The sequence below is a fragment of the Crotalus tigris genome, unplaced genomic scaffold (assembly GCF_016545835.1).
Source record: "Crotalus tigris isolate CLP2741 ecotype Arizona unplaced genomic scaffold, ASM1654583v1 scf7180000020245.1906669, whole genome shotgun sequence".
Classification (NCBI taxonomy): Eukaryota; Metazoa; Chordata; class Lepidosauria; order Squamata; family Viperidae; genus Crotalus; species Crotalus tigris.
The window spans coordinates 673,234-698,795 of NW_024097926.1; the positions used below are offsets into that span (position 1 = coordinate 673,234).

Here is a 25,562-nt window from a genome sequence, read left to right on the forward strand (position 1 = left end):
TGTGGTCGTAAGTTGAGGACTACCTGTAACTACATCATGGGTAGCATTTACAACTGTGGACTTCAACTCCCAGAATTCCCGAGCCAAGGTCACGTGATCCCCTTTTGCGACTTTCTGACAAGCAAAATCAAAGGGGAAGCGGGATTCACTTAACAACCGGGTTACTAACTTAACAACGGCAGTGATTCATTTAAAAACGGTGGCCAGAACGGCCGTAAAATGGGGCAAAATTCACGTAACAAATGTCTCGTTTAGCAGCAGAAATCTGGGGCTCCATTGTGGTCGTATGTCGAGGACTGCCTGTATTATAAAGCCAACTGCTGGTTTTCAAATCCAATTTTTCCACCCCAGAATGCTTAGATTTCCACATGCAGAAAAATAGACAAATGCAGACTGGCTGCAGACCACTGTTATATTTGGAAATGAACACCTCTGCCCCGGAAGAAAAAATTATTATTGGCGTGAATTTGGTTAATTTATTAAACAAAAATATGAAAGTGAAGTTGCCCAGCCAGCTGAATTGTGGGAGTTGCAGTCTGTTCACCTTGAAGCATGCTGACGAGGGAATCGTGGGAATTAAAATCCACCCATCTTAAAAGCATCTGGCTGGGGAATTCTGGGAATTAAAAGACGCCCATCTTGAAGCGTGCTGAGTAGGGAATTATGGGTTTGAAGTCCACCCATCTTGAAGCAGGCTGGCTGGGGAATTCTGGGAGTTGTAATCCACCCATCTTAAATATGTTGGCTGGGGAATTCTGGGAGTTGAAGTCCACCCATCTTAAAGCATGCTGGCTGAGGAATTCTGTGAGTAGTAATCCACCCATCTTAAAGCATGCTGTCTGGGGAATTCTGGGAGTTGAAGTTCACCCCTCTTAAGATTGAGGAAACGCTGTTCTGGACAGTGCATAGGAAGCGAGGTGGACAAGGTCTCCGTCCCACTTTAATTCTCTCTGTTGTAGCTCAAGCTTCACACACACACACACGTACACACAGACTTCCTTCTTACTCATCAATGGCTTGTGGCTGATTGGCGCATCTCTGTGTCCCAGTGCTGCCTTCTCGATTCTCCAGGATATGTTGGCCTGAAATCACGCAAAAAGGCACAGGTGAGGATGCCGGTGATCAAGGAAACAAACCCCTTTTGCAAACAAAAGCAGCCTAAATCCCAATTTCTGGCATTTCCAGGAAGTAAGGAAGCGAGGAAAAGGCCATGAGCTACATCAGGGGTCTTCAAACTTGGCCCTTTGATGACTTGTGGACTTCAACTCCCAGAATTCCTCAGCCAGGCACGCGTGCCTGGCTGAGGAATTCTGGGAGTTGAAGTCCACAAGTCATCAAAGGGCCAAGTTTGAAGACCCCTGAGCTACGTGGACCGAAGCCTGTGATGCCACCCAGGTGGTGAATGAAAAGTCTGCAGGAAAAGATTTTGGAGGGAACCAAGAAGAGGTCAACGGATCAACCTTGAATGGTAGATTTTCCTCTGTTTGAAAATGTTTTTTCCCCCACTTGAAGGTGGGTGACAAATGATTCTGCCGGCCACAGCAGGAAACACCAAGGCAGCCATTTTAAGATGTGTGGGCTTCAACTCCCAGAATTCATTGCACACGCATCTTAAAATGGCTGCAGTTGGGACACCCTGCTGAATGGGAAGCTGGATTAAGGCAGCCTGGACAACTCCAAGGACCCTCAACCCACAGGGATCCACCCAGGGACGGATCCACTCCTGCCACTCACCTTCGCGGGAGAGAGCTTCCAGGATGTTGTTACAAGCCGAGGCCAGATTGGCGATGGAGTCCCACTCGTCTTCCAGGGACTCCCCAGCTTCAGAGAGGACTGTGGGGGGAGAGAACAGCAGGACCTTCACCACCAGCTTACTTGGGCTGGGAGGGACAGGCTGGCCCCCAGACCCCCAAGGAGCTTCCCCCTTCTGGGGGAAGGGGAAGAGAAAGGAAGGAAGAGGAAAGGTGAAATGAAGGAAATTAGGAAGGAAGGAAAAGAAAGACAAAGCACAGGAGGAAGGAAGGAAGGAAGGAAGGAAGGGGAAGATGAAGAGAGGGAGGAAGGAAGGAAGGAAGGAAGAAGAAGGAAGAGGAAGAGAAGGAAGGAAGGAAGGAGAAGGAAGAAAGGAAAGAAGGGGAAAATGAAGAGAGGGAAGAAGAAGAGGAAGGAAGGAAGCAGAAAAGGAAGAGGAAGAGAAGGAATGAAGGAAGGGGAAGGAAGAAAGAAAAGAAGGGGAAAATGAAGAGAAAGAGGGAGGAAGGAAGGAGAAGGAAGAGGAAGAGAGGAAAGAAGAAGGGGAAGGAAGAAAGGAAAGAAGGGGAAAATGAAGAGAAAGAGAGGAGGAAGGAAGGAAGGAGGAAAAGGAAGAGAAGGAAGGAAGGAAGGAAGGAAGGGGAAAATGAAGAGAAAGAGAGGGAGGAAGGAAGAAAGAAGAGGAAGAGAAGAAAGGAAGCAAGGAAGGAACGGGAAAATGAAGAGAAAGAAAGGGAGGAAGGAAGGAAGAAGGAAGAGAGGGAGGAAGGAAGGAAGCAGAAAAGGAAGAGGAAAAGAGGGAGGAAGGAAGGGGGAAGAAAGAGAAAGAGGAAGGGAAAAAGGAAAGAGAAGAGGAAGGAAAGGAAGGCGAATGGGAAGAAAAAGAGGAAGGGGGGCAAGGACTCAATCCTCAACGTGACCCATTTGGGGAATTCTGACCTCTGCTCAGTACGGCCCCATTTTAGCATGTTGTCCCCCCCCCCTTTTGTCTGGACAGACAGGGAAGCTTAGGCACTTCCTTACTTTTGGTGATGGAATTCCGCAGCGAAAGTGTCCGGGGCAAAAACTTATTGCTGTCTCTGGCTTCCAGAGGGGGCAAGGCCTTCTCTCCCGGCGGGGAAGACGGGAAGACCAAATTGGCCTCCTGAGAGCCTAGGCCAGGTGTGTGATGGTTCACAACAGCCTCTCTCGGATGGTCCTGCGAGCACAACAAGAGAGAAGGAAGAGACGGGTGAAGTCTGAACAGGGATGGTTTTGCCCAGAGAGAAATTCACCTTTGGGGAAAAACTGCAAAGTTTCTCCATTCCCAAACCACCCCCCCCCCTCGGCCCAGCCCCTGCATGCTCTCCAAATGGGTGGGGACTACAACTCCCCGAGTTCCCAGCCGGTCTCGAGATTCATGGGAAATGTCCTTCCTGATGTGTCTTCCAGGGAGGGGTAGATTATATACCAAATGGACAAAAATCTATTCAATCTCTCTTTTATGAATACTATCTAGACCAGAGGTAGGCAACCTTGGCTCTTTTAGGACTCGTGGACTTCAACTCCCAGAATTCCTGAGCCAGCATGGGGGAACTATGGCCCCCTCATGACTTGTGGACTTCAACTCCCAGAATTCCTCAGCCAGCCATGCTGACAGGACAGGGAGAGGTTTCCAAGCTGAGCCAGGCTGGCTCAGGAATTCTGGGAATTGAAGTCCACAAGTCAATTGACCCCTGATCTAGTCTAAGGGGTGACCAACTTTGGCAACTTTTAAGATTTGTGGACTTCGACTCCCAGTCCACAATTGCTAAGGTTATAGCCATTCCTGATCTAGACAATTCTCACCGTTGCTGTATTTATGATGCCAAACAAAATGTTTTTTTTTTTAAATAAAAAAAATAGCACACCAAGATTTAAGTTTCCCAATCCTTACTCGCAGTCTAGCATTTGCAATACAGGCAGTCCTCGATTTTACAACCATTCATTTAGCGACGATTCAAAGTCATAAAAACGGGGTGCATCTCACAGTAACTGCCTTGCTTGGTGACAGAAATGATTAATGATTCGCTTAAGAGCTGTGGCCAAAACGGTCGTGAAATCAAGAGCGACTCTCTTAAGAAGAGAAATTCTGCCCCCGATTGTGCTTGTAAGTTGAGGACTAGCTGCTTTGACATTTTGTGAAGGTACCAATTACCTATCAGGGGAATAAGCTTCTTCGGACTAGGTCGATTCTCTTAGGCTATGTGTGGTCTCTCTGGAAGGCAACCTTTCCTGCATTCTCATGGGGTCAGACAAGATGACCTTTGAGGTCCCCCTGGACACCCGATTCTAAGAAAAGCTTACCAGATCTCGATCTAGGAGGGCCTTGGGAGTGGTTGCCAAGATTATATCGGGAGGAGGATTGGATGTAACAGAGAAACTTTTGAGTGGAATCCTGCGAAGACCAGAAATTTTTCGTTATGGAGGAAGGAATAAGGATTTTTTGTAAAAAAAAAAAAAAAAGGTTGAGAAGGAATCAACTGAGTTAGAATTGCAATCCTCTGACAGAGAAGAAATCTGTAAATATTACAACAGAAACAGTCTCTCACTGCTTGTCATGACTCAGATTTGGCACGTATGGCAAATTCCAGGTGTCTTTCCTACTGCAGGAAATATTTCTATTCTATTCTAATAATAATTTTAAATAATTTTAAAATCTGAAAACACACACCCTTCCTCCCCCCAAAAAACAAGATCAAACATTTCATCCAGCCTACTGCAGAGCTACATAAAGTGGAGGGGAAAAAAACCAGCTCCACAAGAAAAACTAGGCTGAAATTTCTTCCAGTTTCATAATGTATTAATTTCATTGTTTGAGGGCTAATCTGTTTCAGGGATTTCCTAAACAGCTTCCATTTGAATTCTTGGAGAATAGAATAGAATAGAAAAGTATACAGTAGAATACAATATAGAGTAAAACAAAATAGAATAGAATTACAATTAGAATAGAAATACAATAAGAATAGAATAGAAATACATTAAGAATAGAATAGAAATACAATAAGAAATACAATAAGAATAGAATAGAAATACAATAAGAATAGAATAGAAATACAATAAGAATAGAATATAGAATAGAATATAGAATAGAACAGAATAGAAATACAGAATAGAATAGAATAATAGAATAGAATATAGAACAGAATAGAATAGAAATATACTGTAGAATAGAACAGAAATACAGAATAGCATAGAACAGAAATACAGAATAGAATAGAATAGAAATACAGAATAGAATAGAATAGAACAGAATAGAATAGAGAATGGGAAAAGAATAGAATAGAAATACAGAATAGAATAGAATAGAACAGAAATACAGAATAGAATAGAACAGAAATACAGAATAGAATAGAAATACAGAATAGAATAGAATACAGAATAGAATAGAAATATAGAATAGAACAGAACAGAATAGAAATACAGAATAGAATAGAATATAGAATAGAATAGAAAAACACAGAATAGAATAAAATATAGAATAGAATAGAATAGAAAAACACAGAATAGAATAGAATATAGAATAGGACAGGACAGGATAGGACAGAATAGAATACAGAATAGAAATGGAATGGAATGGGAATAGGAATAGAATAACAGAGTTGGAAAGGATTTTGGAAGCCTTCTAGTCCTTCTAGTTTTTAAGAAGTGACTGGACAGCCATTTGTCTGAAAGAGTAGACAGTTAGGGGGCTGGACTAGAAGACCTCCAAGGTCCCTTCCAGCTCCATCCCACTCGCGACTAAGGTTTCGGGCTTCCTTACGGGTGGGCAGCCTCTGGGGTTCGGTCGCTGTGGCTCTGCAGGAACTCGGTCCTCTCTTCGGCTAAGAGGTGAGGCGCCCCGTCCTGCAGGGACAAGGAATGCAGGAGCTGAAAGGGGGCCGCTCTGAAGAGCCCCTCGCTTGCTGGCCGGCTCAGCTCCGTCTCTCCCAGCGGGGGCTCGCTCCTCCGCTTCTCCTGCAGCGATTTCTGATAGAGCTCGGAGAAGCTCCTGTCCGGAGAAAGGGGAAAAGGATGGAGGAAAGAGGGTGAGACAGGAGAGGAACGGTTAAAATTTCTGAGCTTTTCCAAAACAGCCAGGACAACCATTTGACCGGTATTAAGCTCTCCTGCTTTAGAGGACGGGGGTTGGACTAGAGGACCTCCTGAGGTCCCTCCCAGCCCCGCGACTCTACCTTCTATCTTCTAAAAGGGCACTTTGGATCAACGCCTCTCCCTGCTCACCACCCCAGGGATAGAATAGAATAGAATTACAATTAGAATAGAAATACAATAAGAATAGAATATAGAATAGAATAGAACAGAATAGAAATACAGAATAGAATAGAAATACAGAATAGAATAGAATAGAATAGAATAGAATAGAATAGAATAATAGAATAGAATAGAATAATAGAATAGAATATAGAACAGAATAGAATAAAATATACTGTAGAATAGAACAGAAATACAGAATAGAATAGAATAGAACAGAATAGAATAGAGAATGGGAAAAGAATAGAATAGAAATACAGAATAGAATAGAAAGAACAGAAATACAGAATAGAATAGAATAGAACAGAATAGAATAGAGAATGGGAAAAGAATAGAATAGAATAGAAATACAGAATAGAATAGAATAGAATAGAATAGAATAAAAGAATAGAATAGAATAGAAATACAGAATAGAATAGAATAGAATAGAATAGAATAATAGAATAGAATATAGAACAGAATAGAATAAAATATACTGTAGAATAGAACAGAAATACAGAATAGAATAGAATAGAACAGAATAGAATAGAGAATGGGAAAAGAATAGAATAGAAATACAGAATAGAATAGAAAGAACAGAAATACAGAATAGAATAGAATAGAACAGAATAGAATAGAGAATGGGAAAAGAATAGAATAGAATAGAATAGAACAGAAATACAGAATAGAATAGAATAGAACAGAATAGAATAGAGAATGGGAAAAGAATAGAATAGAATAGAAATACAGAATAGAATAGAATAGAATAGAATAGAATAATAGAATAGAATATAGAACAGAATAGAATAAAATATACTGTAGAATAGAACAGAAATACAGAATAGAATAGAATAGAACAGAATAGAATAGAGAATGGGAAAAGAATAGAATAGAAATACAGAATAGAATAGAAAGAACAGAAATACAGAATAGAATAGAATAGAACAGAATAGAATAGAGAATGGGAAAAGAATAGAATAGAATAGAAATACAGAAATACAGAATAGAATAGAATAGAATAGAATAGAATAGAAGAGAAGAGAAATACAGAATAGAATAGAACAGAAATACAGAATAGAATAGAACAGAATAGAATAGAGAATGGGAAAAGAATAGAAGGAGAAGGAGAAGGAAGAGGAGGAGGAGGAGGAGGAGGAGGAGGAGGAGGAGGACGACGACAACTACTGTGGGGGTCCTTGGTGCTCTCTGAGCTTGGTTGTTTTCCTGCAGACATTTCATGACCCAACTAGGTAATATCATCAGTGCTAGAAGAGAGTGATGTGGGAGGAGGAGGAGGAGGAAGATTGTGGGCCCTTGGTGCTCTCTTGAGCTTGGCTGTTTTGTTACAGACATTTCATCACCCAAAGTACCCATCAGTGCACTGATGATGTTACTTAGTTTGGTAATGAGATGTCTACAAGGAAACCACCAAGCTCAGAGTGCCAGAATTAGGATGCTCAGAGCGACAATAGCCAAGAGAAAAGTCCAGAAGTCTTTCTTTTGGAAAAAAACAATCCACCCTGATCGAGGTAAGCCAATTTAAAGCCAGCGAAAAACCTGATCCCATTGGATACATATCGGCGTGGGAAGCTCCCAAACCTCCTTGCAAAGACAGATTCCTGTCATTCGGCAAAGATGATAAACTTCTCCAGCTTGGGGGAAGATAAAGCTTCACACCCACAGGCAAGTTGGGCAGGATGGGTTCTGTAGTCTTGACTGTCGGCATCGCCGTCCCGCAGAATGGCAAGATGCCTAATTAAAGAACACCAGAGCAGGGTGAACACAGGAGAAGTGCCCAGGAGCGCTCCGGGCATACGACTGACACGGATCTGCTCACCTTCTGGGTCTTCCATTCTCATCCGGAGGAACGACCGTGATGGTGACTTTTTTCGCCGTGCGGAGGAGTTCAGCGGTCTGGGGGGGCGTCAGGCCGGGCAAGGGCCTCTCGCACACACGGACCAGGCGGGCCCCTGGCTGGAGCCCGGCTTTTTCCGCAAAGGTGAAGCGTTCCACTTCGGTTACAAACCCTTCGTGGTCCATTTGGAAACCCAGCTGGCCGACGCCGTTCCGTAAGAGAGTCAGTTCCCGGGTCTCGCACCCGCGAGTCACCAACTGCCGGGAAGAAAGCGGCGGCGGCGGGGGGGGGGGAGGGACCGGAGAAAAGATGAGTGGTTTTCAGAGATGGCACAAAACCTTTTGGCAAATGGCTCTTGAGATCGTTGGGCATAGCAGTGAGCGAGTTGGACTAAGAAGTGGGAGGCTCTGAGTTCTAGTCCTCCCTTAGGCAAAGAAGCCCCTGAGGTGACTTTAAGCCAGTGGTTCTCAACCTGTGGGTTGGGACCCCATTTGGGGTCGAACGACCATTTCACGGGGGTCGCCAAACAACGCAGTCCGCCATTTTTTCCCCCCTTTTCCTTACCTGTCCTCCTCCCTTTTATTCTATTGGCTTTTGAAAGCCAATAGAAGAGACTCTCTTGAACAGAGTCTAATTCTATTGGCTTTCCAAAGCCAATAGGAATTGTCCAGGCTGTCTCTGCCCTGCTGAGCCCGCCAAAAGTCCCATTCTGCAAACGGTGCTGCATCAGTTGAGTGATCCTCGACTTACGACCGGTTGAGTAGTCCTCGACTTACGACCGGTTGGGGGGGGGTCGCGGCATTAAAAAGGTTGAGAACCACTGCTTTAGGCCAGTGTTTCTCAATCTCAGCAAAGCGTGGACTTCAACTCCCAGAATTCTCCAGCCGGTTGAAATGCACCTATTGCAAGACTTTATCTTGCGTGGACTTCAACTCCCAGAATTCCCAAGGCAGGAAGGCTGGCTAGAGAATTCTGGGAGTTGAAGTCCACGCAACATAAAGTTGCCGAGATGGATTGCTTTAGACACCATTCATCTCTGGGGCCACTCAACACTTCACAGAGTTGTTGTGGTGAGGGAAATATGTACGCTGCCTTGATTAAAAGCAACAAAAGTGGGAACCCATAAATCTTCGCATTTTAAACATTTGTATGGCTCCTTCCTGCCAGAGGTTCTCTCCCAGATGCCAAATGCAAAAGCAAAAAACATCAAAACAGAAGGGACCTTGGAGGTCATCTAGCCCAACCCCCTGCTCAGGCAGGAAACCCTGTACCATTTCGGACATTTTGCACTCGCAATAAGAATTCCAGGAAAAAGAGGGAAAGGAGCAGAAATCCTACTTGAAGCCGATGGACGATATCCCGAATGTCGGACGCTTGACCCTCGTCCACACGCATGCAAATGTAATCCCCCGTCTCGTAATAAAGGTCCAAGGTGCAACTCTCCAAAAAGGTCCAAGCTAGGATGTCCCGGCACGAGCAGTTGAAAACCACTCTCTTCTCACGGGCATCAATGAGGACTAGAAACTCCGATGAGATGCCCAGCAGGCACCGGAGCTCCAACGTCTTGCTGTTGGGTTCTTTGCTCCCGTCCCGGGCCCAGACGCCCCACACCAAAGCCCCCGCGCTGTGGGCCTCGGCCCCCTTGGGAACTTTGGACTTTTCGCGCTTCTTGGCCGCCGGCAATGTGATCAGCGGCCGGCGGGAAGTGGAGGACTCCAAGGTGCTGGTGGTGACGTGGTTGAGGGCCAGGTCGCGGAGGTACTCCTGGCGCGTCCGGGTGGCCATGGCGTGGAACTTGCCCGAGCGTTCGGCGGCATTTTCCGCGTTGATCACCTTGGCGAGCAGGAGGTCCCGGAAGGCCGGGCCCTTCAGGAAACAGTTCTCGGCGGGAATGGAAGGGCCGAAGTGTGGGATGTCCTCGGTGCAGCTGACAGCCACGCTGGACAGAGAGAAGGAAGATGGGTCTGCTTACGGCCTCTCCGGGGGATTGTAACACCACCGCATTAAAAGCCGTTTGAGTTCCGGCTCACAATGATCAAAACCACACAGATTAAGTCAGGGGTCTTCAAACATGGCCCTTTGATGACTTGTGGACTTCAACTCCCAGAATTCCTAAGCCAGGCACGCTTGGCTGAGGAATTCTGGGAGCTGAAGTCCACAAGTCATCAAAGGGTCAAGTTTGAAGAGCCCTGTTGTAGATGCATGTTACATATGTTGATGCCAGCAAGATGACTTTATGCACAAAAATGGAAGGACGCTTTGTTTCTCACAATGGATGAATGGCTGCAAAAGATGATGGAGTTAGCAGAGATGGCTAAATTGACTGCTTTGATTAAAGAAACCCTAACCCTAGCCGGATTGTCTGGCCAAAAGAATCCTGGGAGTTGAAGTCCACAAGTCATAAAAGGGCCACGTTTGAAGATCCCTGGATTAAGTTATGACCTCCGGGATATTAGTGCCTATTGTACAGATGGAAACACTAAGGCAGACATTGCCTGGGGTAAATTTAGAGTGGAGTACAGTACAATACAATAATAATAACAACAGAGTAGAACAGAAAGGAATAGAATAGAGTATAGAGTAAAATACAGTAGAACAAAACAGAACAGAATAATAAGAATAGAATGGAATGGAATGGAATAGAATAGAAGCCGGGTGGGAAGGCCACAAATGGCGATCAGCTGATCTTGGCAATTCTGCAACTCTCATAAATACACACTGGTTGGCAACCCCCCCCCCCCCGAATTTTGATCACCTGACTGCGGGGCTGTGGCGAGGGTCATAAGTACGAGGACTGGTTATAGGTCTGAGCACCACTGCAACTTTGAACAGTTACTAAACGAATGGCTGTAAGTCAAAGCACTAGCTGCCATTAGAATTTTCCTCAATCACTATGGGGGCTTTAAATAATTACCCCCAAAGATTCAAATATTTTGTACAAAGGTCTGGAATCTAGCATTACTGGGGGGGTGGGTGGGTGTCTGTCCATTTGTATCTAGGTGGGTGCATGGGTGTGTGTCTGCACAGGTAGGGGTGTGTGTGTGTGTGTGTGTGTGTGTGTGTGTGTGTGTGTAGAGGACAGGTACGCACAAAAGTAAAAGAGGACAAAAAGAAATAACAAAGAGAAGTGCCTAGTGGAATTTCATGGCCGTTCCTGCAGTGCCCCCTAGTGGTCTGCAGGAACAGACACTCTGCAAAAACCAAATGTGAGGCTTTAAAAAAAATTTTTGATTGCCTTTGGTTTGATTTTGGTTTGATTGGCTGGCTGGACCTTTAGAATGTAGAATAATAGATTGGAAGGGACCTTGGAGGTCTTCTAGTCCAACCCCCTACTCAAGCAGGAAACCCTATCGCCAGGGGTAGGCAACCTTGGCTCTTTTATGACTCGTGGACTTCGACTCCCAGAATTCCTGAGCCAGCCTGGCTCAGCTTGGAAACCTCTCCCTTTCCCCTCAGCGTGGCTGGCTCAGGAATTCTGGGAGTTGAAATCCACGAGTCATAAAACAGCCCAGGTTGCCTACCCCTGACCTATCCCATTTCAGACAAGTGGCTGTCCAGTTTCTTCTTAAAATCCTTCAATGATGAACCACTCACAACATTTGGAGGCAAGTCGTTCCACTGATCAATTGTTCTCACTGTCAGGAAGTTTCTCCTTAATTCCAGGTTGTTTCTCTCCTTGACTGGTTATCATCTGTTGTTTCTTGTCCTGCCTTCAGGTGCTTTGGAGAATAAGGTGACCCTCCCTCTTCTTTGTGGCAGCCCCTGAGATATTGAAAGACTGCTATCATGTCCCCCCTGGTCCTTCTATTCATTAAACTAGACATACCCAATTCCAGCAACCGTTCCTTATATGCTTTAGCCTCCAGTCCCCTGATCATCTTTGTTGCTCTTCTCTGCACTCTTTCTAGAGTCTCAACATCTTTTTTACATCGTGGTGACCAAAACTGGATGCCGTATTCCAAGTGTGGCCTTACCAAGGCCTTGTAAAGCGGTATTAACACTTCATGTGATTTTGATTCTGTCCCTCTGTTAATGTAGCCTAAGATTGCATTGCTTTTTTTGGCAGCTGCAGAAGCAACCTGGAGATCAACTCCCTTGCCCAAGGCAGGAGTGATTATACCATCCTGGGCAAAGTAAGGAGACACTTCCTAAACTATGGAGAAATTTCCTAACAATGAGAACAATTAACCAGTGGAACATCTTGCCTTCCGGAGTTGTGCATGCTCCATCATTGGAGGCTTTTAAGAGACCGAACATCCACTGGTCTGAAATGGTACCGCTTGTCCTGCTTGAACAAGGGGTTGGACTAGAAGACCTCCAAGGTCCCTTCCAATTCTGTAATTCTGTTAAGCGGCTGTCCAATCTCTTCTTGAAAACCTCCAGTGATGGAGGTAGGGCAGTTCTTTGTTTAAAGAAGATCTAAAGAAATAACACAAAGCGAATACTGTCAATCGATTCGCCATTAATTGTGTAAGAGAATCAAGGACGCTTCTCCAGGCCTGTACACGCATGAAAGGATTTCTAGTCCACATTAAGAAAGCATTCTTAAGAACCATGGGGGGGGGGAAAGCTTTGAAGAAATTCCCTCCTGTTATGATCTATACAAAGAGCTCCTTTCATGCGCGAAATGACCACAGAGGGAAAATACGAGTATTTTCCAAGTGCACCAATTCAACGTAGTTAGGACATAAATGCACTTTTCATAAACGGCTGGCCATGTTAAAAAGCGCCACGAGCTTTCGGCTGACCCAGAACGAGGCACTTCAGGCTTTTCAGTTGTGGCCTGGTTTGGTTTGAATCTTAATTTTTTTTTTTTTTTGCTGCAAAGGAACACACGCTGCAACTCAACCCTGCACACTGAAGTCTCAAAACCCCCAAATCAATCGCTTCCGTGCGTAATGGAAGCAAAAAGATCAGAGGACGCCGGAACCTTCTCAGGCCGCTGAAACTATTAAAAAAAAAAGAACCACAGACAAGATGCGAACTTCTGATAGGAAATAGGCGGCGTGCAAAACATTTCCCCCCCCCCCGTTAATCGCTCGCGGAACCCAATTAAGTTTTTGTAGAGTTCTAATTTTCACTTGATTATTTATATCCCGCCTTTATTGTTTTTGTAAATAACTCAAAAGCAGGGAATATATCCCGGACACCTGCTTCCTCCTATTTTGCCCAGAACAATAACGCGGTGAGGTGGGCTCAGCTGAGGAAGAAGGATTGGCCCAAAGTCACCCAGCTTGATTTTATGGCAAAAGCAGGACTTGAACTCACAACCTCTTGCTTTTTAGTCTGGTGTCTCAACTACTAGACCAGGGGTCTCCAAACTTGGTACATTTAAGATTTGTGGACTTGAACTCCCAGAATTTAAGACTTGTGGACTTGAACTCCCAGAATTTAAGACTTGTGGACTTCAACTCCCAGAATTTAAGACTTGTGGACTTCAACTCCCAGAATTCCTCAGCCAGCATCGCTGGCTGGGGAATTCTGGGAATTGAAGTCCACAAGTCTTAAAGTGGCCACATTTGGAGACTCTTGCACTAGATCAAACTGTTTCTCTTTTATTTATGTTACTTATTTATGTTACTTTATGTTACTTCACGGTCACATGATCCAAACTTGGCAACCGGCATGTATTTATGACGATTGCAGCGCCCCGGGTCACATGATCCCCATTTGCGTCCTTCCCACCTGGGAAGCAGTCAACGGAAGAAGCCTGATTTGCTTAACGACGATTCATTTAATAGCCACAAGTGATTCATTGAACAAATGTGACAATAAGGCTGCAAAACAGGTTGCGACTTACTTAACAACCATCTTGTGGTTGTTTAAGTCGAGGGCTACTTGTAAACCCTAATTTATTTCTCGAACAGGATTTTTAGGATAATCAAATCATTGCAATCCAGCTCTGCAAGTGAGGAAGCGTCATTGCAAATCAAAACCTTAATCTGGAGGGGTTTTGAACCTGCAGTTCTCTTTATCAACTGCGCACTTCAGACCCAAGAGTGTTTTTTTTAAAAAATAAAATAAAATAAAAATAAAGGCACAGTCATTTCCCATAAGTGCAGAAGTCAGGGTGCAAATAACGTCTGATTCATGGCAAAAACCACAGCACATTGAACCGAGAGAGCAACGCGTGCATGCAAAATTTTTCCACACATCACATGCGAAGGTGTGAATCTCTGTGAGAAATGTACGGCTTTTTTTTGCTATCGAAAGCATAAAAGAAACAAAAGTTAGTGTAGTCTAGTTTAATGAAAAGAAGGACCCGTGGGTGACATGATAGCCAGTGCTCCGATATTTGAGGGGCTGCCGCAAAGAAGAGGGGGTCCCACTATCCTCCACAGCCCCTGAGGGCAGGACAAGAAGCAACGGACAGAAACTAATCAAGGAGAGAAAGCAACATTTCCTGACCGTGAGAACAACTGACCAGTGGAACGACTTGCCACCAGAAACTGTGGGTGCTTCATCACTGGAAGTTTTTAATAAGAGATTGGACAGCCATTTGTCTGGAATGGGATAGGGTTTCTTGCCTGAGCAGGGGGTTGGACTAGAAGACCTCCAAGGTCCCTTCCAAATCTGTTATTCTGTTAACTCTATTAATTTTATCATCTTTATTGTGGGATCTGTAAGGGGTTGCATCAAGATCACACATCTGCAGAGGTGCCTCAATAACACACTCAAGAAAGGGCTGCTGATTTCCCAGACCCCTGATCTTTCTGTCATTCATTAATTGAATGAAATGGTCTCTTTTTTTAAAAAAAAAATGGGTTCCATTTCCCATCACAGTGGAAAAAATAAATAAATAGCCACAGAAAAACTACCAAACTGAACCACTGTTAGGATGATCAAGAGATTAGTATGAACAGGAAGCTGTTAATAAGTCACATGAACCCAAAGCCACAATCTCATTTAGTCCATTTCAGAATTGTGTTTAAAGGAAAAAGTTACTTCGATAGTGTTTGGGAAGGGGGGGGGGAAGGAAGAATAAAAAATAAAATAAAATAAAGGCGAATGAAATATAATAAATATTCTTCAGACCTGGAGAAGTTCAAAGTGTGAGCAAGGAACTCCAGATATGGATAGACCTCGGGTTACAATCACAACTGAGCTTCTGTTGCTAAGCAAGACATTTGTTAAGTGGATTTTGTCCCATTTAATGACCTTTCCTGCTGCACTGGACCAGGGATGTCATGGTAGCAGTCTTCCAATATTTGAGGGGCTGCCACAAAAAGAGAGGGTCAGTTTATTTTCCAAAGCCCCTGAGGGCAGGTCAAGAAGCAATGGATGGAAACTAATCAAGGAGAGAAGCAACATGGAATTAAGGAAGAATTTCATGACAGGAAGAACATTTCATCAATACAGCTAGCTTTCTGGAGTTGTGAGTATGTGGGTCAGGGGCACAATGGTAAGGGTATAAAGGATACAGAGGGATGCACAAGATACAGGTCAGAGAAGTGTACAAGAGTTCTACTGCAACCAATTTTGGTCACCATACAACAAAAAAGATGTTGAGACCTTGGAAAAAGTTCAGAGAAGAGCAACTAAGATGATCAAAGGACTGGAGACTAAAATCTACGAAGAACGACTGCGGGATTTGGGTTTGGCCAGTCTAAAGAAAAGAAGAAATAGGGGAGACATGAAAGCAGTATTCCAGTATTTGAAGGGCTGCCACAAAGAAGACGGGTTCAAACTATTCTCCAAAGCACCAGAGGGAAGGACGAGAAACAATGGTTGGAAACTGATCAAAGAGAGAAGCAACCTGGAACTAAGGAGAAACTTCCTGACAGTGAGGACAATCAACCACTGGAACAGCTTTTCTCCAGAAGTTTTGGGTGCTCCATCACTGGAGGTCTTTAAGACGAGTCAAGACAGTCACATGCCTGAGATGGTATAGGTTCTCCTGCTTGAGCAGGGGGCTGGACTAGAAGACCTCCAAGGTCCCTTCCAGCTCTATTCTATTCTAAATAGGTTATGGAGAGGTCAAATATATGATGTATTCTAGTTCCTGTGTTTACCTTGCTAAGTAGGCCCAGAAAAATTAAAAAGCAGGAAGTGAAAGCAAATTTCGACACTAGGAAGTGAAGGAGGTTTAGCTAAGTTTATCTCCCCGGAAATCGCGTTGTTGTTATTCACTCTTCAAACACGTCTGCAAACAAATTGCTAAGCCAAGATGAGGTCAGCTTTACTGGAAGGTAAATGGGGAGCTCTGAATTCTTAAACTAACTCGCCGGTTTCAGCACGATGGAGGTTATCATCCTGTTGTTGTCACTACAGATTTTAATTGCCAGTTTAAACTGCTTTCGGAAACACGCTAGGCCAGGGGCAGACAACCTTGGCTCTTTTATGACTGGTGGACTTCAACTCCCAGAATTCCTGAGCCAGCCGTGCTGAGGGGAAAGGGAGAGGTTTCCAAGCTGAGCCAGGCTGGCTCAGGGATTCTGGGAGTTGAAGTCCACAAGTGATGAAAGAGCCAAGGTTCTTGCGCTAGGCCAAGTTAACGTGCGAAAGGACAGGTCTGCATTCACCATCAATTGGAAGTCCCAAAAGTGCTTTTGCAAGAGGCAACTGGATTATCTTGTTTTTCTTTGAAGACGTTTCACTTCTCATCCAAGAAGCTTCCTCCGCTCTGACTGGATGGTGGGGAATGGAAGGATTTATACTCCTTGCAGACCGCTGGTCATTTGCCTTCTTTTAGAGAGTCGTTGAGGCCACTTGGAGGTTTATCTGTGTCCTCAGGGTCACCTGAGTAGTGCAAAAATGTAGTCCAAGCCTCCACAAAGATTTTCACCACTCAGGTGACCTTGAGAACAGATAAACAGGCTGTGATGGACAGAAAACTGTCTTCATCATTTCAAATTTATTGCTCAAACTTGCACCCTGCTTAATCTTCCGGAACCGCTGGCTGCTAGGATTCCCAGTGTGAAAATTAACTGAAACCGAAAGTGAATAATAATAATAAAGTTGGAAGGGACCTTGGAGGTCATCTAGTCCAACCCCCTGCTCAGGCAGGAAACCCTATTCCATTTCGGACAAATGGCTGTCCAGTCTCTTCTTAAAAACTTCCAGTGTTGGAGCATTCACCGCTTCTGGAGGCAAGGAGTTCCACTGGTTAATTGTTCTAACTGTCAGAAATCTCGGTTTGCCAGGGACCTCTTGGTGACCAGACCATAATTAAAACTCTGTTGATGTCAGGGCAACCAAGGAAAAACACCTTTACTCCAGGGCTGTAATAATCAGAAGTACTATGAAAAGTTAGGATGGGTTTGTCAGCCTTTCCCCCCCCCTCACCTGTAGGTGGTATGGTCGGTGGAAGAACTGTGTACTCTAACCACAATGAAAACATGCTGGAACTGGGAACGGACCAAGCGGGGTGTGAAGGGGAGGGCTCCTGGCTCTTGGAAAATGATGGTGACAATGTCATTGCCAATGTGTCGCTTCCTCAACAGCTGAAAGAATAAGGGGAAGAGAATGTCAAACCACCTACGGTAGTAGGGCTGAAATACTTATTAGCCTTCTCATCTGTCCAATTAGATATTTCCTCAGATTCCTATGATATAACTTCTTGTATCATGATTTATGTTGATTGCTTTAATATTCTTGCTTTAATACATCTATTCTATTCTATTCTATTCTATTCTATTCTATTCTATTCTATTCTATTCTATTCTATTCTATTCCTATTCTATTCTATTCCATTATCTCTTATTCTATTCTATTCTATTCTATTCTATTCTATTCTATTCTATTCTATTCCTATTCTATTCCATTATCTCTTATTCTATTCTATTCTATTCTATTCTATTCTATTCTATTCTATTCTATTCTATTCTATTCTATTCTACTCAACTCTATTCTGTTATTCTGTTCTATTCTACTCAACTCTAACTCTACTCTACTCTATTCCATTCCACTACTTCTATTCTGTTCTGTTCTACTCTACTCTACTCACCTGCTGGCGGTTGTTTGGTGTGTAGGGCAACATGGTGGAGACGTGGAACATAATCTCATAGTCCTGATATGTGGTATACAGAGAGTGGGTCCCCGTGGAGTCGTCTGCAAAGAAGGGGCAAGGGAAGGGAGAAGAAAACATTGTTTTGGGAACTTTAAACACAGCCTGCTTTAAGGAGAGTCTGACAGGCACAAACCACCAGCACCACCCGCTAGATTGCAGCATAGAAGATTTATTCAAGCTCCCGCACCAGAATCTAGTCAATGAATGGTCAGCACTAAATTGGCGCTCGATAAGGGTCAATGGAATTCAAGGGGGTCTGGACTTGGATCCTTTGTGGCGACGTCGGAATTCTAAGCTGATGACTCCTTTGACCCCGCCCCTCCCCAGCTCTACCTGTTCTTCTCCTACAGAACGGTGCTCAGGACTCCTTCGAATGAGGAGGCGGGAGCTGGTTTTGCTAAAATCCCCTCCCTCCCATTAGCGCAACCTGCTGTGTTAATTCTACTTTAATGTAAAGCTCCGTTTACAGAATCTTGCCAAGTCTGAAATTACCTGTGAAGCTAGGGTCTGTTACACAGCTGAGGGCTCTGCTGTCTCTTATCTGACTGTTCCTGAGCAGGGCCCTTTTGCTCCTTCTTCCAAGGTCTTCCCCACATATCATTACACATACCTGCAGGCAATTACTCTTTCCATACATCTATCCCCCCTCCCCCCTTTACAGCCTGAAAAATTAGGGAGGGTCCCTTCCGAGCTCTTTCTACATCCATTATGCAGCTCAAGGTCTTTTGCACATGCCTTTACATCCTACCAAGCACATCATGAAATTAATTTTTAGTACTGACCGAGCATCCCTTTGTTCCAGGGATGTGATTGTGCGCAACACTGGGCCTGGGTTTGTGCAAACGTGCATTTGGGCCTCTGTACACACACTTGCAGAAGCTGATCACCCCTTACGCTTACTCTTGTTGTCCAGCTGGGCACGGTACTTGTCAAAGCCGAGCAGGCGGACCCGCTCGCCCAGAAGGTTCAGGAACTCCTCAAAGGTGGGACCAGCCTTCTCGTTATTGTACATGTCCTCTTCTGAGCCTTGCTTCTCCCGGCAATACAGGACCCCAACTTTGCGCTGGAAGTTGAGCTGCAAGAATCGAAGAAGCGAAACAAAAGTGGAACAGAAGACTGGCAGGAGAAGAAGCAACAGATGGAAACTCATCAAGGAGAGAAGCAACCTAGAACTAAGGAGAAACTTCCTGACAGTGAGAACAATTAACCAGGGGAACAACCTGCCTCCAGAAGCCGTGAATGCTCCAACACTGGACGTTTTTAAGAAGAGACTGGACAGCCATTTGTCTGAAATGGTATAGGGTTTCCTGCCTGAGCAGGGGATTGGACTAGATGACCTCCAAAGTACCTTCCAACTTTACTATTATTATTATTATTACTAATAGGGGTGTCAAACTGCCGGCCTGCGGACTGGACATGTCACGCGGAAGCCACGCCCACCCCATTGCCAGCAATGGCAAAACAGTCCCGATACATCACGTGATGTCACGTGTTTGACATGTCTGCTTAACCACTAGACCAGGGGTAGGCCACCTTGGCTCTTTTATGACTGGTGGACTTCAACTCCCAGAATTCCTGAGCCAGCCATGCTGAGGGGAAAGGGAGTGGTTTCCAAGCTGAGGCAGGCTGGCTCAGGAATTCTGGGAGTTGAAGTCCACGAGTCGTAAAGCGGCCTAGGCCAGAGGTAGGCAACCTTGGCTCTTTTATGACTGGTGGACTTCAACTCCCAGAATTCCTGAGCCAGCATGAGGGAAACTTTGGCCCCTTCATGACTCGTGGACTTCAACTCCCAGAATTCCTGAGCCAGCCACGCTGAGGGGAAAGGGAGAGGTTTCCAAGCTGAGCCAGGCTGGCTCAGGAATTCTGGGAGTTGAAGTCCACGAGTCGTAAAAGAGCCAAGGTGGCCAACCCCTGCACTAGACCAAATTAACATTTGCAGTGTTTGGCAATCAGATGACCACATTTTATGATGTTTCTCCAGAAAAAACAGCATTTTTTTTTTAAGCAAAATAGCAAACCACTGCTTCCCTTAACGAACCCAATTTATTTTTTTTGTAAAATTGGGTTGGCGACGTCAGTTACCCTATTTACCACAGTCACAACTTACAACCGCTAATGGCCAGGCTCCACTATGGCCGTAACTTGAGGATGACCTGTACTAGGCCTTCCGACCTACCCCTTGCTCGTCCAACTTCAGCAACGTCTCGGGGACTTTTGGGGAGCTGGAAGCGAGACGGAGACACTGCAGGTTGAGCTCCGGCATGAGGTGATCCAGCAGCTTCTTGGGAGGGACACCTCGGGGAGATCCATGGCGAGCGGTGAGAGGCAGCCCATCCTCCAAAATGGATCCACGCAGAGTCCGCAGCTGGGAGGGAGGGAAAGAAAAATGTTCAGAATAACAGAACAGAATAACAAAGTGGGAAGGGACGTGGGAGGTCTCCTAGTCCAGCCCCCTGCTCAAGCAGGACACCCTATACCAGGGGTAGGCAACCTTGGCTCTTTTCTGACTGGTGGACTTCAACTCCCAGAATTCCTGAGCCAGCCATGCTGAGGGGAAAGGGAGAGGTTTCCAAGCTGAGCCATGCTGGCTGAGGAATTCTGGGAGTTGAAGTCCACGAGTCATAAAAGAGCCAAGGTTGCCTACCTCTGGCATAGGCCCCCTCATGACTTGTGGACCAACTCCCAGAATTCCTGAGCCAGCCTGGCTCAGCTTGGAAACTTCTCCCTTTCCCCTCAGCGTGGCTGACTCGGGAATTCTGGGAGTTGAAGTCCACCAGTCTTAAAGCAGCCGAGTTTGAAGATTTAGACACTAGATAGTGTTCTTTGTACTCTCAACCATATGGGAACTCAACTCTAGCACAGGGGAGGCAACCTTGGCTCTTTTATGACTTGTGGACTTCCTGAGCCAGCATGGGCGGAACTATGGCCCCTTCATGACTCGTGGACTTCAGCTCCCAGAATTCCTGAGCCAATTCAGCTTGGAAACCTCTCTTTCCCCTCAGCCTGGCTGGCCCAGGAATTCTGGGAGTTGAAGTCCACGAGTCATAAAAGAGCCAAGGTTGCCTACCCCTGCTTTCTACCATCTCAGACAGATGCTTGTCCAGTCTCTTCTTGCAAGCTTCCAGTGATGGAGCATCCACAACCTCTGGTGGCAAGCCATTCCACTGGTCAATTGTTCTGTCAGGAAATTATTCTTTAGTTCTAGGTTGCTTCTCTCCTTGTTTAGTTTCCATCCGTTGCTTCTTGTCCTGCCTTCGGGTGCTTTGGAGAAGAGGCTTGACCCCCTCCCCCTTTCTTGTGGCAGTCCCTCAAATATTGGAACACTGCTATCCTGTCACCTCTAGCCCTTTTCTTTCTTTTCATAACAGAATAACAAGAGTTGGAAGGGACCTTGGAGGTCTTCTAGTCCAACCCCCTGCTCAAGCAAAAGACTCTATACCATTTCAGACAGATGGTTGTCCTGTCTCTTTTTGGAAACCTCCAATGTTGGAGCACCTGCGACTTCTGGAGGCAAGTCGTTCTACTGATTAACCGTTCTCACGGTCAGTGGCCAGAATGCAGGATTGCAGTCTAACTCTGCCCATAGCCAGCAGTTCGATTCTGACTGGCTCAAGGTTGATTCAGCCATCCACCCTTCCAAGGTCGGTAAAACGAGGACGCAGATTGTTGGGGGGCAAATAGGCTGACTCTGTAAACAGCTTAGAGAGGGCTGTAAAGCACTGTGAAGCAGTATATAAGTCTAAGTGTTATTGCTATTGTCCTTCCTTCCTTCCTTCCCGGTGGTTAGAATGCAGAATTGCAGGTGAACTCTGCCCACAGCCAGCAGTTCGATCCTGACCAACTCAGGATCGCCCCTGCTTTCTCTGTGCACAATTTGCACACCCAAGACCAACGCTCACCTGGCTTGTGCGAATGATAAGACGGTAATTGTACTGAAGACCCGCACTGCCTTCTTTGTCTTCGCGACGGAGGGAAATGGCCACCGCGCCCAGCTGATCATCCACCCCGAAGAAATTTTGGTGCTCTGGGGAAAACAGCAGAAGGAGTTGTAGGTTTATTTAAGGCAACACAAAAAGAAGACGAGAAAATATACCCTTGAATATGCAATTGTATTTGGTGCCAAGGCTCTCCTTTTTCACCGGCCTGGGGGACTAAGCCAAAAATATTTGAAAGAGGAAACGCAGTATTTTTATTTTTTATTTTTTTTTAAAAAAAGGAAATGAGGAAATGGTAATATTATAGTATCTCCCTACACCACAGGAAGTCGAGACAACTTACAGCAAAAAAAAATCTAAAAGGAAAGATAACACAACAATGCCTTCCAATAAACTTTTTTTTTTTTTTTAAACCTCTCTTCGGTCGTGTTTTTTCAACCTTGGCCATTTTAACACGCGTGGACTTCAGCTCCCAGAATTCCACAGCCGACTATGGGGAACGGCTGGGGAATTCTGGGAGTTGAAGTTCCTGCATCTTAAAAGTCTCGTGTTTCCCCGAAAACAAAACCCAACCGGAAAATAAACTATAACTTGATTTTTTTCAGGATGCTCGTAATATAAGCCCCATCCCAAAAATAAGTCCCAGTTAAGATCGTCAGCCAGATGGATGGATTTAGTATCGTATTTCCCTGAATATAACACCTAACTGGAAAATAAGCACTAGTCTTTTGGAGCAAAAAATTAATATAAGACCCAGTCTTATTTTCAGGGAAACACGGTAGAGCCAAGGTTGACAAACGCTGTTTTATAAATATATTATGAATACTCAAATCTGTATTGCACACAAATGTGTACATGGATATTGGATTTGCACACCAGCCCAGGCTAAGCTAAAATGGGAGTTTGGCAACTTGAAGACTTGTGGACTTCAACTCCCAGAATGCGTCAACCAGCCCTGCCAAGATTGAATGCTGGCTGAGGCATCCTGGGAGTTGAAGTCCACAAGTCTTCAAGTTGCCAAGTTTGAATGCTGGCTGAGGCATTCTGGGAGTTGAAGTCCACAAGTTTGAAGATCCTTGATCTAGTCTAGTATACTGTAGGAATTCTAAGCATACTTAATTAGTTTTAGCCTAATGTACCAATTAGGCCATTGCATTACAGATAATCCTTGATTTACGGCCACAGCTGAACTCAAAATTTTTGCAAGTCAAGGACTACCCTTATAGCATCTTTTTCATCTCGCTGTCAAGTGCACTTTTAAAATATTGCGTTAATTATATTTCTTCTTAACTTGGATGTTTTTTTGGGGGGGGGGAATTGTTGAGCAAATTCCTAAAACAAGGAAAGACCACAACTCAGGGCTCCAGTCCCACCCTGCTTGAAGACAGAGCCAAATCCCCTTTTTGCAACACTGAGATTTGTTGCCCTCAATCCGGTCTCCTTTCGTCGTCGTGGCGTGCCTTATTTCCAAGAAAGTGGCAGAGAAAAAGCCTCGCCAACTTTCATCAGGTTTATACTCTCTCCCTTCGCTGAAAAGTTCACCGATTCAGGGTGGGGGCAAAAAAAAAAAAAAAAAGCCACATCAATGAACTTCAAGGCACTTTAGGCTTTGTTCATTTGACTCTGATGCGGAGATGATGCAGAGTCAGCCACGGCGGGCTTCTGGGAGAAGCGGTCATGTGAAAGGGAAACAAGTCCAGGCAAAACAAAGAACTATTCTAGCTTCTATTTTAAAACCATGGGAAGGATCCAGTCAGAGGCGTCTTAGCCACAGAGACATCAAAAGTGATCCATCCTGGGAAGAATGGCGAATCAAATCAGAGTGGAAGATTCAGATGTCCCAAATGATTCTGCATTGGAAGGTTAAATCTAATGGAGGGCTTCATTCCAACGGGAAACAGTTCCTGGACTGCAGTTTAACCCAGGATGATTGGTTCAGCACCCCAAATACGGCTTTGCTACGTCTGGGTGGTCCTCAACGTACGACCACTGTTGGAATCCCTATTTCCGTCGCTAAGCCAAGCGGTTTGTTCACTGGGGTGCGACTGACTTTACGACATTTCCCAGGGTTGTTAAGTAAATCACTGCCGTCGTGCAGTTGTTACACCAATCCAGCTTTCCCCCTTGACTTGGAAGCCGGCTGGGAAGGTCAAAAATGGAGGAGCACGTGATCCCAGTTCATGCCGGCTGCCCAGCACTTACATTTCGGATCACGTGACCCTGTGGGGACGTTGCAACAGGCGTTAAGCGCCTGAGCGAGTCGTAAGACACTTTTTTCCAGTGTTGTTGCAACTTAGGACGGTCGCTAAATGAACGGCTGCAAGCCGAGGACTACCCGTGTTTTAACTTGATGCGACATTGCAGCTCTGCTCTCCTCCCCCCTCCTTCTCCCAGACGCGCCTCGTTCACCTTTGCCGTAAAAATGCTTCCGGTAGTAACAAGCTCCGAGATCGGCATACTCATGGCGTGCATCACGCGGCTGCTCCTCTGTCCGTAACTTTCACGGGGTTCCTCCAGCACCGATACGGCCATGTTTGGACAGTGGAAGCCCGCCGGCAGCCCCCGGTGTTGGCCTAGCCCCCGTTCTACTTCCCCTCCGGCTTCCACGCGAAAGGCGGAGCAGCTGAGCACCAGCGTGCCCCCTTCCTCCTCTTCGGCTCCGTCCTCCAGAATCAGCGTCACGTCGGCCGTGCGGGACTGTGAAGCCGCCGAGGCGCCCGTGGTGACGTTACACTGCCTGGCTGCTTCCTGAGCCCCCTCGCCGGGCTCAAAGAGGATACTCTGGACGTCGTAATGGGCCAGGTGGCGGCCCCACACCGGCGTGGCCGCCTCCGATGCGGGAAGGGATACGCTGGTCTCCGCTGACGGGGTGCCACCCCTCTCCGATTCCCACACATCTGAGGACGCCAATCCCAGCAGGAGGAGGGGGTCGCGGAAACGCCGGGCGGTGGGATTGCCTGCCCGGGACTCTTCGTGGCTGTGTGCCCGGGCTCGAGGGGGCGCCATGCTCTTTGAGGGCATGACGGGGCTGCTGCTGTTTCGCTGGAACCCCGTCCCGGAGGCTGCGGCCAGCGGCAACGGCGAGCTGGGAGTCCCCACTGTGGCCGCCAGCTCCCCTTCGCTCAGGGTCACGTCGCTGTTACTGCGATGCATGAGACCGCTGCGCTGCGGCGACCTCAGAGGTGGTCCACAGTGGCCCACTAGTGGGCCCTCGCCCACCTGGGGCTTGGGGGTCCGGAAGTTGTCGAAGGAGAACGAGGTGAGCGGCGGACGGTTTGAGTGGCGTCGCATCTTACGAACGAAGAGATCGTCCGACTGCATCGCCCCGACCGGCGTGCGGTGCTTGCGCTCAGGATTCCGGATCCCGCCCTTGTCTCTGATTGGTGGGAAGGCCCCGCTGCCTTTCCGGTTCGCCAGCCAACCGAGGACTTCCGAGACAGCCAGCGGTGGTCAAATGGACAGAGAAAGGCAGGGCGCTCCCCATGGGGAGACGCTTGCCAACCGTTTGGAAAAGGAGCAATTCCTGGAGCCGACGTCCACGCCGTAGTTAAGAGTCAGCACGCCGCAGCCAGGGAGGTCGCAAAGGCCGGGAAGGGGCAGCGGTGCCACGCCATCTTGGAATTGTTTCTTGGACTAGAAAAGAGACATTGAAACGTTAGAACTGGGTGGGGGACAATCAGGCACTTTGCATCAAAATAAACGAGGAAGCGACCCGACAGTGTTAAAAATGCAGGCAGTCCTCAACTAACGACCACAACGG

General features: G+C 46.1%; 1 protein-coding gene across 1 annotated transcript in view; it reads right to left on the reverse strand.

Moving 5' to 3' along the window:
- The window catches only part of SIPA1 (signal-induced proliferation-associated 1), a 39,761-nt gene that overhangs the window by 7,679 nt on the left and 6,520 nt on the right, over positions 1-25,562 (reverse strand). The window contains 14 exon segments of the mRNA XM_039366215.1: positions 1,007-1,082; positions 1,735-1,833; positions 2,776-2,950; positions 4,078-4,168; positions 5,534-5,761; positions 7,841-8,115; positions 9,197-9,797; positions 17,144-17,301; positions 17,805-17,908; positions 18,768-18,942; positions 20,044-20,232; positions 21,767-21,891; positions 24,212-24,265; positions 24,268-25,435. Of these exon segments, the coding sequence (XP_039222149.1) occupies positions 1,007-1,082; positions 1,735-1,833; positions 2,776-2,950; positions 4,078-4,168; positions 5,534-5,761; positions 7,841-8,115; positions 9,197-9,797; positions 17,144-17,301; positions 17,805-17,908; positions 18,768-18,942; positions 20,044-20,232; positions 21,767-21,891; positions 24,212-24,265; positions 24,268-25,123 (3,206 nt within the window). The 5' untranslated portion in view covers positions 25,124-25,435.